Here is a 12,861-nt window from a genome sequence, read left to right as displayed (position 1 = left end):
CTGCCTCTGACAGCATCAGTTTAAGCTCGCATCTGTATCCATGAACTTTGTCCTACTTCCTGTGCAGCTAACGGTGCCTACCTCGGCCAGTTTCGCCTGCCTGCCAAGAAGCTGTATTTCACCTTCGAATTATCTACTTTGCTCCTCAGCCGATGCATTCCTGTCTAGTAGTTTAGGTAAACATTTCCTTTAGCTCCCAAGCAAAGGGCTCGGTTTTTTCTGTCCTCATGCAAGTAAATCATAGCCCTGTTGCCATGGAAAGTTTCTGCCTCTCGCATCTCATATAGACACTTAGACGCTTGTGCACGTACACACAGTCAGTATAGAATAGATTCTGTCCGAGAGTCCTTCCTTGTGGATAACATAGTTCTTTAAACATAGGATGTTAGATATGATTTGGGATTAGGTTGACTTGACCCCCCAGACTTTTTGTCTCCACATGTAGAGCTAAATGTCAAGTCCCCTTCACCCCCTAGTTACACGTCAATTACACGTCATGCTGCTGCGCGCGCATCTATGCCAAGTATTATCTTATAGATCCACCTATGCACAACATCATGACCAATCATGTTTCTTTTTACTCCTTATTACGCCCATTTTCGGTTACGCACTTACAGTATCGTTTCTCTTATCAATTGTTACGCCTTCTACATTGGTTTCATTGTAATGTATGTTCTATAAAAGCAATTTCCTGTCAATAAAGTATGTACTTCACTTCCTGAACCCCCGTGGTGACGGAACCTGAAGGCCGCGACTCGAGTCGGCCATTTTGGAATAAAGCCCATTCAGAAACCTCTTATACCACGGATTCTGCCTCTTATTATTCTGAGCTATTTTATTTAAGACTCCGTATGAAATTCAGTCCAGGTAATAGAATATTTACCACACCTCTTGCTTTGTATTATTATGATATAGTGTGGTCAAAAGATCTGCTGGAATGCCGAAGCAGTCTCTGCCAGGTTCATTGACATTAAGCATGCACAGACATATATGTACTAAAATATAACTATACCTTGTTGAGGTCGTCTAGGCTGGGATCAAAGCCACTCAACATGGTAATGTCAACAATGGCCATCCCAGAAAGGTCTGATCGTGCTTCACGCCTAAAAAGAAAGTTATCACACAAATTTAGGGTACTGAGGCATCAGAGTTTTCAAAACAATATGACAGACAAACTTACAGTGCTTTTCTGTACTTGTCACACAAGCCTCTTGTCCATCAGAGGTGAGTGGGAGAGCAGAAGTGATGTATCAAATGGGAAGGCGATATTTACACAAAGGTGACAGAGAGCAATCCATAGTCTCACATTCTAACTTATATACACATCCATCCAGTATTCAGGCTAATCTGGTGAATTACAGGGTAACCAATCACATTGATGGAAATGCCCTGTGGCCCTTCAGTAGAGTGGTGGGGCACTAACCACACGCTGCCAATGATTCACTTTAATTAAGGAATCCCAAAGGGGGTTGAAAAACCAGCTCAGTCTGAAGCTGTGCTGTGTAGTGTGCTAGTTGGGCATCCTGTCTACCCCTAGTTATGTACCTAAAAGAAAAGAAAGAAATTCTTCATCGCACACTGACTATACCTTTACCCAGTCAATAATCAGCTCTTTAGTAGTCAACCCCATCACAATATATTTGATTCTATCAAGCTGTCGATGATTTTCTTTTACGTTCTAAAATTACCTTCTTTTGGCAATTTATATCATTTTGCATACTTTGAATGTATGGTCCTTATAATACAAACTTTAAATTGATTTATATATATATTGATTGAAAACTATTATTAATTGCAAATGTTTTGATATCAAGCAATTTTCAAGGGAGTCAACAGGGACCATTAAAAAAATGTGTGCTTTTATTTGTATATCCAGTGTGGAAATTTAGCAGTTAATTGTTTCTCTGGATTAAATGACATATAAACACAGATAACCAGATAACTAGGTTCAACAGATGGGCACGAAGGCTGGTGGGATGTCTGATCCGTAGATGAGGATTCACATCAAGGATTGCTTTTTATTAATTTCAGACTTGAAATAGCAGATCTGATCACAGCAAGTCACACAGAATATATTACCATCTATAAATGGCAAAATATAGTTAAGGATGTGGCACTCACCTTAAAGGAAACTTTACCTAATCTAAGCACCACCATAAATAAAGCAGAAGACCTCTGCAGTTGACCAAAAGCTACAGCCAACATTCACTCCCCTTTAAAGAGATGCTGTGTGCTAATTGAACTAGTTACTTACCTTCAGTAACGCCTTATCTGGTAGAGACTCTATCTAGCTGAATATTCCTTATCTTAGAATTATCCCCGGATCCGGACGTTTTTCGTGACCTGTACCTCTGATGGATGGTAGGTGGCGTTGTTCTGCTCCATGTAGCGTGCCAGAAGTGACATCCGCGGTGCATATATAGGTGCCACCCCAGCGTGCTGACATCAGTTTATTTTGCGACTTTCCACACCAGAAACGCAGAGCCATGAAGAACACTGACCAGTGGTGTGTAATACTAGGTCACTGAAAGAGGAAAAGCCCTGTCCCTAGAAATCAGTTTGTAGAATGGGGAGGATCGGTAAGGAATCTGCTGTTAGATAGCGTCTAGTCTTTACCAGCTAAGGCTTTACCAAAGGAAAGCAACTTGTTCATCTGATCGACTTCTAGCTGCAGATTCCTTACATTAAAATAGATACCCAAGGACTACCTCCCTGGAGGTGGGCCAGTGAACAATTTCACGCTAAAATGTTCTACAAGACCAAATGGGCAAAGTGCCCGTCCCAATGGACCTGACTGTCCAGGCATTAGTGCTTCGTGAATGTGTGCAGAGAGGCTCACGTTGTTGCCTGGCAGATGACTAGGACGAGGACTCCATGTGCTAATGCCGTAGTCACAGCTTTTGTTCTGGTGGAATAAACATGCAAACCTGCTGGGGGTTGATGCTTGGCCAATGTGTAGCAGGTCTTAATGCTCTTCTTCCTTAGTGGGATGCGGCGGTTCAAAAAAGGTAAGCAGGGGGAGCGTGACCAAGATGGCGAGCGGGTAAGACGCAGCCCGCTCGTCTCCAGATCCCTGCCTGCCGGCCTGGGCGCTTTCCAGCACAGTTTTTGAGCGACGGACCCCTGGAGCTACGACGAAGGGTGGTGGGCGCACGGGGACATGTTTTGGGACCGTCCCTCGCTGCCAATCAGTCAGAAACGGCGTCCTCAGGCGCCGAGCACTGGACTCCAAAATGGCGCGCGGCTCTCACAGGGGGCCTAGGGGGACGGCAGACATGCAGGGAGTACCCCCGTGCGACGTAAAAAGACTCTGGTGACCTGCTGACGCCCGGACCTGACAGGGACGGTACGGTGGGCACACCTTGGACGCCTGGTGAGTGCAGGGACGAAGACGCTGCTGGGCCCCGTGCGGAGGGGTCGGTGATCCTGGTGGCAGCCTGCCTGGTGCTGCAAGCGGGGCCCTTGCCGAAAGGGCCGCGACTGCGAAGATCTGTGGCCGCAAGGCTAGCGGTAGTGGCCCGGTGCTTCCCTGTGACTCTACCTGCCAGCCAGGGCGGGATCTCCGACCGGGCGCTCATCCGGACCGCCGCCCGGGACGACGAGGAGGATTTGGCCCAGACAGAGGTACCCGGGGCCATGCAGGGTGCAGTGGGGGGGCCCCGGCAAGGCAATTGACTAACGCACGATTTAAGGAGGCCTGAAAGTAGAAGTGGCCCCGACTGAGGCGTTGCGGGGTCTGGCCTTCCACCTGAAGTCCTGTGGCGACACAGCCCTGGTACGTGACACTCCGCTGCGCCTGAGGGCCACGCTACCGCGCTGGACTGAACTGGGCTGCTCGGCGCGGGCATTGAATTGGGAAGGCACACCCTGAGTGGTGCGGCCGACTTTGCCCCTGCAGAACCCTAGGGGGGGTGTAAATAAGCGGACTCGCCCTTCTGCCCGGGTGTGCGGCCATTGTGGTCTCTCGGCTGAAGACAACTGGGTCACGCAATGCTGTGCACTCCCTCGGATTCGGGGGTGCCCTCGCGGACTTTGTGCCCCGGCCCAGCCCTACTATGCATCTGACCTACAATGCCCCAGAAGCAGGGGGGACGTGAGAGGCCACCGATCCTCTGTGCCGCATGAGGGGTGCACGTCACCTGGGCCTCACTCATCCGCTCATGGGCCGACCCACCCGCATCAGTGACTGCCTTACCCCATGCCGGAAACCCAGACATGTCTACTATGCATGGAAAGAAAGAGAAAGACAAAGAGAAGGAGAAGGAGGATTGGTCCGTCAAGGACTTGTTTGCCAAGATGTCGGGTGCAGCTGGAGGGAGGGGCCGTGTCTCCCCAGCCCCTCCCGGAGGGCAGGAGATGGAGCAAAGGGATGAACCAGTCACAAGAGCCTTCCTCTCTCAGTTGTTCTCAGTTTTTAGAGATGATCTCAATATTCTTAAAAAAGAATTTGCAGATGAAATGAAAGAAGTGCGCGGTGGGCGAAAGGGTGTCGTCTATGGAGGATCATGAACAGTTTCGTGATGATGAAGTCGAGCAACTGCAGCAGGAAGTGATCCGCTTACAAGTACAACAAATTGACCTCCAGGCCCATGCGGAGGATTTAGAAAACCGCTCCCGCAGGAACAACATTCGGGTGAGAGGTGTTCCCTCCAATGAAGAGAATAACGATATCAATGGGTACCTCCAGGAGCTACTCCGTCACGTGCTAAAAGAAACTCAAGACTTTCCTATCAAAATAGACAGGGCCCACAGAGTTGGCTTGCAGCGGAAGGCCCCAGCACTTCCCCCTGATATCTTGGCCTTTCTACCGGACTTTCAACTTAAAGAACTTATTCTGCGCAAAGCCCGCGATGCCCAGCCCTTGGTTTTTAGAGGCCACACTGTCGCTTTATATCAGGATTTGGAGGCCTCTACCCTTCAGAAACATAGAGACTTTCATCTGGTCACAACCCACCTCCATAACCAAGGTGTCTCCTACTCGTGGGGGCACCCATTCCGCATCATTTTCAAGTGGGACGGCAAGTTATGGCAAATACGCTCCCTGCAAGAGGCATGCCAGCTCCTGGACATTGAGCAAGACCCACCGGACGAAACCTTGAGTCAAGACAAGAAATTCCGGCGGGGGCGATGGCGGAGAGTTAGGTTCACACGCCGGTCCGGGACCCCCCTCGAAGCCGAATCCAGAGACGATAGCACAAGAACGTCGAGCAGTGCTGGCCTCTTTGACGGCGGACTCTGGACCTGGGGCCGATGCTTAACAAGCACTGAGGTCAGATAAGTGTTCTAGAGCATAGCTGGGGGGCGGCAGGCGGGTGGGCTGGGACGGGAGGGACACCGTCAGCCACAGATGCACTCCACTGACTGTTTTACCGAGGGGACGCGGTCTCGTACTGCGGCTTCTGGACACTTTGTGTGTATTCTTTTGTTAGGCTTGTTGGGGTTAGGGTGGGGGGGAGGGACGTCCGATATCCATGATCACCAGTTGCAAGACCTGTTGGGGAACTCTGATGCTACCACGACAATGCTATCATACCACCCTTGGCACTACACGTACATATACTGCAACACTCAAAGACTGGGAATAGCGCTTACACCTGAGGCTCCACCTAGAATGCGCAATTTTCCTCCCCCCTTGATATGGTGCCTGTGAAAATTCTTACAATTAATGCAAAGGGGCTTAACAATCCGGTGAAGAGGCGTGCGGTATTGTCGTATTAGGAAAATGCGGAGGCAGGCGTGTGTCTCCTGCAGGAGACATACCTTCTGCCCGGAGACACTCTCTGCATGTGGTCCAAGGCCTTCCTTCTCCAGTACTTCTCCTCCTTGGGGGAGAAAAAGGCCGGAGTAGCCATACTCATCTCTAGATGATGCAAGGGGGTGGTGAAGCACAATGTGGCAGAGATCATGGGGAGGTTACTGGCTTATACTCTTCAATTTGGTAATCAACCCCTGGTCATTGGTTCCATTTATGCCCCTAACTCAGGGCAGGAGCCCTTTCTCCAGGCTGCCCTAGTGGACGTATTGGCCCCACAGGGGCATATGACGTTAGTGGGGGGGACCTCAACATAGTTATGGACGCAGGTATGGACAGGTCACACACAACCTTTTTTCCGGGAACTCTCACGGGATGGGAAGAGGTGGCTGAGGGAGGTGTGCTTGGTAGACATCTGGAGGGTGGCTCATCCCACATCACGACATTACACATACTACTCCAATGCCCATCTTACGCCTGACTGGACCACTTTCTAGGGACGGAGGAGGTAAATGTTGCAGTGGGGGAGACGTGCATTGAACCTATGGCTCTCTCAGATCATGATGCCCATCGGTGCAGGTTTTGCTGAACCCAAATACACATCGAACCGGAAGTTTGCGGCTTAAGGAACACATGTGTCATAACAAGGATGTAAAACAGCACCTTCTTACATGCATTAGGAATTATCTCACCATAAATAACATGCCAGACATTGCAGTTACAACATTGTGGGAAGCATTGAAAACAGTGGTACGGGGAGAGCTTATAGGGATCGCAGCGGCCCACAATAGAGAGCGTAAGGAGGTGAGAGCTACATTAACAACTCAAGTATGAGAACATGAACGGGTACATAGCAGGACTGGGGCCCCTCGGGTCTGGAGACAGCTGAAGGCGGTGAGGGCACAAATGGCCAACCCTTGATTTGGACAGGGCAGAATATGCGGTGGTGCGCTTGAAACATTCCTACTACGTTGGGGGAGACCGCACAGGCCGGCTCCTGGTCAATCGCCTGCGGGCACAGAGGCAGCAAGCGCATGTTTCTTCACTTCGGAAAGAGGGCGGGGGAGGAGAAATTAGCGGGGATGCAGAGATCGCACAGGAATTCCTGGATTTTTACCAGAATCTTTAAACTGCGGAATCACGCTGCAACGGCTTACTTGCAGTCGATCTCCATGTCTGCATTGTCTCCCAGTCAGGTAGCATCCATAGATGCCCCTATTTGCATAGAAGAGGTCATCATGGCGATTTCACACTTGAAATTGCTTAAATCCCCGGGCCCGACGGGATTCCTTCTCTTTTTTACAAGAAATTCTGCACTATCATAGCAGCGATGCTGACTAGGCTTTTCAATTTGTTTGGAGGCTCCACCAAGATTCCGTACACCATGCTAGCGGCAGCAATAGTGGTATTGCCCAAGCCTGGTAAGGATAGGCAACAATGCAGCACCCGATCTCTCTACTAAATGTAGATTTCTAAATCTTCATGGGTATCCTTGCGTCACGCTTGAGTCCTTGCATGCCATATTTGATACAACCTGACCAGGCGGGGTATATTCAATCCCACCAATGTAGCGATCATACGAAAAGAATGCTCCATCTTGTGGATAAGGCCCACCAGACGCGAATGGATGCTCTCCTGTTAATGATCGATGCCGAGAAAGAGTTCAATCGGGTAGATTGGGGGTTCCTGGGGCTCACATTGGAGAAGTTCGGCCTGGGGAAGCGGTTCCGTGAATGGGTGGGCTGTTGCTTTGCCGCACCTATGGCCTGCATCAGAGTCAATGGCATCTCTCCACGCACTTTCAGAGGGGGACCAGGCAGGGCTGCCCGCTGTCGCCGTTATTATTTACCTATTGTATATTGAGCCATTGGCACAGCGGCTCAGAGATAACCAGAATATCAAGGGGATCCCATTTGGAGGGGAAACCCACCCCATTAGCCTCTATGCTTATGATGTACTGTCGGCGCTGGCAGCACCCAGACTATCCCTACCTGCCGTTAATGGAGGAGTAGGACGCCTTTAGCCAGGTCTCCAGCTTTCGGGTTAATGTAGGCAAATCTCTGGCACAGCCCCTCGGCTCGGCCAGGCCTCCACGTAGACCTCGCAATCGCCAACAGGCGCTTGGCTAACTGGCATTAAAGTGACGGAAACGATCCCGTATCTAAGCTTAGAGGTGGCGGCAATGGTCCAACAAATAACCCAGCTGAATTATGCTAGGTTGCTGCGTCAGGCGGTGAAAGACCTGGTCTCGTGGGGCAAATACCACTTATCCCTCCTCGGCCGGGTAGCCTCGGTTAAAATGTCCCTACTAACTCGGGCACTATACTTGTTCCAAACTCTACCGGCTCAGCCTCCTGTCAGTGCGCTCACTGTGCTGCAGGGGCACATCAATCAGTTTGTCTGGGCTGGGAAGAGGCCACGGATGAGCAAGGCTCTCGGTTACATGCGCCCCGAACATGAAGGCCTCGGGATAGCGGATCTCCTCACCTACTATAAATTGACCCAACTACGCTACTTAGTGGAATGGGCAAGGTCGGAGTCCGAAAAGCGGTGGCTTTTCCAAGATAGGGCACTTGCGGGCATACCTTTATGAAAGATCCCCTTTCTTAGGAGGGCACAGCGGCCGCGAGGCCTGATGGGCTCTCCGATCACTAAGTCGGTATAGGCGGCCTGGGACGGGGTGGCGACTTCTAGGAATCTTACGACTTTTCCTTCCCCACTGACCCCCTTGTTTGGCAATAGCAACTGTACTACCGGGTTGCCTGATAAATCATTCAGAGACTGGCGCGACACCCCATGTCGCTCGGTCGGGCACTTATTTGATTTGTCTGGGATGATTTCGTTCAACCAGTTGAAGCTTGACTATGGGATTCCCGAAACCGAGAGAATAAGGTATATGCAGGTGCAACACTGGGTCCTCCAACCTGGGATGCGGGAACAGGGTAGTCGCAAATTGACCAAATACGAGAAGTGGTTGATCACTAAATTGATGGCTAATGGGATAATATCGGAAATGTACAATATGCTTCGGGTCGTACCAGGCCCGCAGACCACCCCGAGCCAACGGCAGTGGAGACTAGAGTTGGGCGGTGATCTTTCTGCAAAGGACAGGGTTGGCATTTATTACAGAGCAAAGCATACTGCCTGGAATGTCGCTAGCATCGAGACCGCTATGAAGATAGCGACATATTGGTATCCAATGCCGGTGGGTCTTCACAGGGGCAACCCCCAACGAAGCCCCACCTGCTGGTGGGGCTGTGATAACAACTTGTTTGACACTGAACTCCCGAGGCTCCCGGTATATGTGGTCCTAGGATTCCCTAGCCCCGTTACATTTTCCCTGAAGAGCAGGAAAGGGCGACAGATGGGTTAGCATTGGGAGCAGCTCTACAGAATATATTGATACACTGGGGGACAGCTACTTCCCCCAATCACATGGGGTGGCTTCATTGCATATGGCATATTATTGGGATGGAAAGCATATCTGCCACACTGAGTGGCTCAGCTGCCTCGTTTCAGAAACTGTGGAGACCGTTTCTGACCTTGCTTTTAAAAGAATGTAATGAAATCACGCAGCCCAGGTACCTTAGGGTGTTGCGACTCTCCGACTTATGGACAGAACTGACGCAGGCCCCCACTGGATGAAGGGGATTTCTAGAGTGAGGAGACGAGAAGGGGCCGTTCAGGAGTTGCGGGATATTGGATGAGGTTTGGGGGGGGGGGGGTGTTTCAGGTTTTTCTTTTACTTAGCAATGTTTTTTCTTGCCCCAATAGGGATACGACTGTATGAGTTCCTTTGTAAGCAATACATTTCTTTTACATTGACGAAACGAATAAATGACGGAGTCTATTGCATACTACTGCTATGGTTGATGGTACGTTTTATGTTTTTGAAACTGCAAATAAAAACATTTAAACAAAAGAAAAAGGTAAGCAGAGTGATGGACTGGCCTATATGAAAGAGAGTGACCACCTTCAGAAGGAAGGAAACTCTTGTGCTAAGGAATAGTTCTCTGGGAAGATGTTGAGATATGAAGATGACAAAGCCTGGAGCGTATCGACCCTCCAAGCAGATGTTAGGGCAACCAGAAAGGTCGTTTTGATTGTAAGAAGGCTGAAAGGACAATTGGGTAGCTGCTCAGTAGGAGCACACATTAGAAAGGTGAGTACTAAATTTGATAAAGGGTGAAGGAGTAAACATGTGTTGGAGCCCTTTCAAAAACCTACGTACAATAGTGGATTTGAACAGGGATGGCTGATCTGGCAACCGCAGAAATGCCGAGAAGGCAGAAAGATAGCCTTCCAAGGTGCCCAAAGCAGAGCCCTGCAGGGCAAGAGGAAGAGTAAACAGAAGCACCGGAGAAGGGGGAGCAGAAAAGGGATCAACTTGTCACAAACGTAACCTTGCAGCAGGTGTATACCATCTTGGTGGAGGGAAGTGTGGCTGCCAAGATGACATTACAGACTTCAGGCGGAAGGGCGAAAGGTGCCAACTGTCATGCCCAATCTCCGTGCCTGAAGGCGGAGAACTGACAGGTTCAGGTGGAGTACACTCCCTTGTTGCTGCGACAGAAGATCCTTGTGAAGGGGCAGCCTGATTTAGAGGACTGATAGCCATGCTCAACAGCTCGGAACACCAAACTCTCCAATCCCAGCCTGGGGCCACAAGGATAGCTTGGGCCTGGTCATTCCTGATCTTCTTGAGAATTCTGGGCTGGAGTAGTATGGGTGTAAAGGCATACAGAAGGCCTGAGCAAGCCTCGAGACAAAAAACAACTCTGAGCGAGGGTCACCTTGGAAACTCCAGTGCACAAAACAACAGACATTGTACATTGCCGGCTGTGGTGAACAGACATAACTAAGACTTCGCCCACTGCTGAAAGAGACCTTGCACCCCCTCCGGATGGAGACGCCATTTGTGACATCTTTGGCTGAATTCATCCGCCCTGATATTCAGAGAGCCAACAAAGTGTTGAACCACCAGGGATACTCCCTGATGTTCCAGCCATGACCAGAGATGCAGGGCGTCTTGACAGAGAGTGCACAACCCCACCCCGTCTTGCTTGTTGCAGTACCACATGGCGGTGGTGTTGGCCATGAACAACTGCACTAGCCTTCCCTTGATGGAGGGTAGAGAGTCTTTTTATACTGATATGGGGTCCGGATTCTGCCAGGGAGACCAGAGGCCTCTGATTTCCACCTCTCCCAGATGGCTGCCCCATCCGAGGAGTGATGGATCTGTTACTACTGTCAGGTCTGGTTGGGGAAGGGAGAGGGGCGAGGGGACTGCCACTGACCCAATCATGGTTTATTAACTACCGCTGCAGATCTTTTGCAGTACCCTCCGAGATCTGGACCATGTCTGGCTTCTGGTTCCTCTTTGGAGGCTGCACTCCTGCCATTATTGCCTTAGTTTTCTGATTAATGGGCTAGTAATGACAATGTTCATTTCTTGGATATTGCCCTTCAGGCCTCTGTTGTTGTGTTGTCTTCAGATGCGGGTTCCATCCCAGCCCCACCAACACTCTGGATATCGATGTGGTAGACATGTTGGAGTAGCTGCATTTCACTTCAGGCGCCTCCAAAACTCTTTAATTTGCTTTTTCATTTCTAAAAATTGTTTTATTCATTTCTTAGTAGTTTGCATGGTTTTTTCGTTTGGTATTTTTTATGGATTTCTGTGTGTGCTTATTCTGTTAAACTTTTATATGCTTTTTAAATTTATTCATTTCTATTGCTTATTTTTTATTGTGTTGTCTCCTTCCGATCAAGGGGAGGGTATTGTGGTGCTTACATTAAACCTCCATTTTAGCTTTTTGCTTTTACCTTAGTATCTTTTTTTAATGGTGGTTTACACATGTTTTGCCCTAATATGAGAATGTACCATGCACGCATTTATTCATTCTAGACATTGTCGCCCTGAAATCTGCACAATTAGTTTCAGGGTCACACATTTGAGTATACGTCGCTTGTTTTTATTTTCTGTGCTTGTAGGAGATGACTCTTCTGCCTCAGACTAATTAAACACGTTGTTCTGCACCTCAGGCACAGTACAATAAAATTGCTGTTTTATTATTTAAGCAGGGTCCATGCTAAAGTAGGTGAGAGGCTCACTTCCCGCCAGAGTTATGATGGAGGCTGCCTGTGAGCTGCGACTGAGATTCAGCCCTGCTGTCCCCGACCTTCATCCTGAGACGGAAGGTAGCCTGCAATAGAAGTGTGCAAGCCTGCACACTCAAGATGGAATGCATTTGCTTCCTGGCACATTGTACCAGGTATGCGGTTAGATCATTCCAACAGGTCTGGCAGAAGGGACTGTTCCCGATATACTTTCTTAAGCATAGAGATATTAGTGATAGAAAGGAGTAACCTTAGTAATATTATGACTAATTAACATGGTTGAATTGTTTGTGTTTTTCACCATTCTACTAAAGCTTATAACAATGATGTGTCTCATCCATCTAATAATCACAGTTCATATTTTATTTACAAAGACTAGAGCTTTTCAATAAACATTTGAAAATACATTCTTGTATCTTTTCTGTAGGTGACACCTTGGCCATTCAAAAGTGACAAATGAAAGGGTTGGATCTGTTTCCACTATTTCCTTGGGAATCTGAGTGATCATGTTCGAGGTTACCGACAACTTCTGTAACTCTGTAAAATTAGGAGTTTAGATGAGGTACTGTGAGCTAGCCAAACAAACCAACATTTATTGATTGTATAGGAAGACTCAGAATCTGCATTATGAAGTTTTTTGATCAAAATATACAGTCCTTATAAATTCATAGGAACCGTATAACACTTAGTGCTGTGCCCATTGGCACTTCACATCTGACTGAACAGCATGTGCCACCTGGAATGTTTCACTACCATGATGCAGCAGACCTAGCAGCCCATGACTGAGTCTCACTGGGAACCAGGACCAAGGCTGAAACATTGAGATCAAAGCCCAAATATCAATACCTCTCTGCATTGGGGTTGGGGGGAGCATGGAACTGCACCGTGTTCAGCATGGCTTTGATGAAAGAGAGTGTCTGAAAAGGAGGTAAGTGTAACTTTGGCATGTTGCTAGTGAACCCTAGAGAGTGCAGGAGGATCATTTTAGT

General features: G+C 48.8%; 1 protein-coding gene across 1 annotated transcript in view; it reads right to left on the bottom strand.

The window, feature by feature from the left end:
• Window positions 1–12,861, bottom strand: part of LOC146869315 (complement C4-like) — a 529,345-nt gene that overhangs the window by 52,313 nt on the left and 464,171 nt on the right. Inside the window, exon 35 of the mRNA XM_085634104.1 lies at window positions 1,013–1,103. Within this exon, the coding sequence (XP_085490230.1) occupies window positions 1,013–1,103 (91 nt within the window). The remainder of the gene's footprint in view (window positions 1–1,012; window positions 1,104–12,861) is intronic.

This window comes from Triturus cristatus, chromosome 1_1 (genome assembly GCF_964204655.1).
Source record: "Triturus cristatus chromosome 1_1, aTriCri1.1, whole genome shotgun sequence".
Taxonomy (NCBI): Eukaryota; Metazoa; Chordata; class Amphibia; order Caudata; family Salamandridae; genus Triturus; species Triturus cristatus.
Note: the sequence above shows the minus strand (reverse complement) of the source record. Positions and strands in the feature narration are given on the sequence as shown.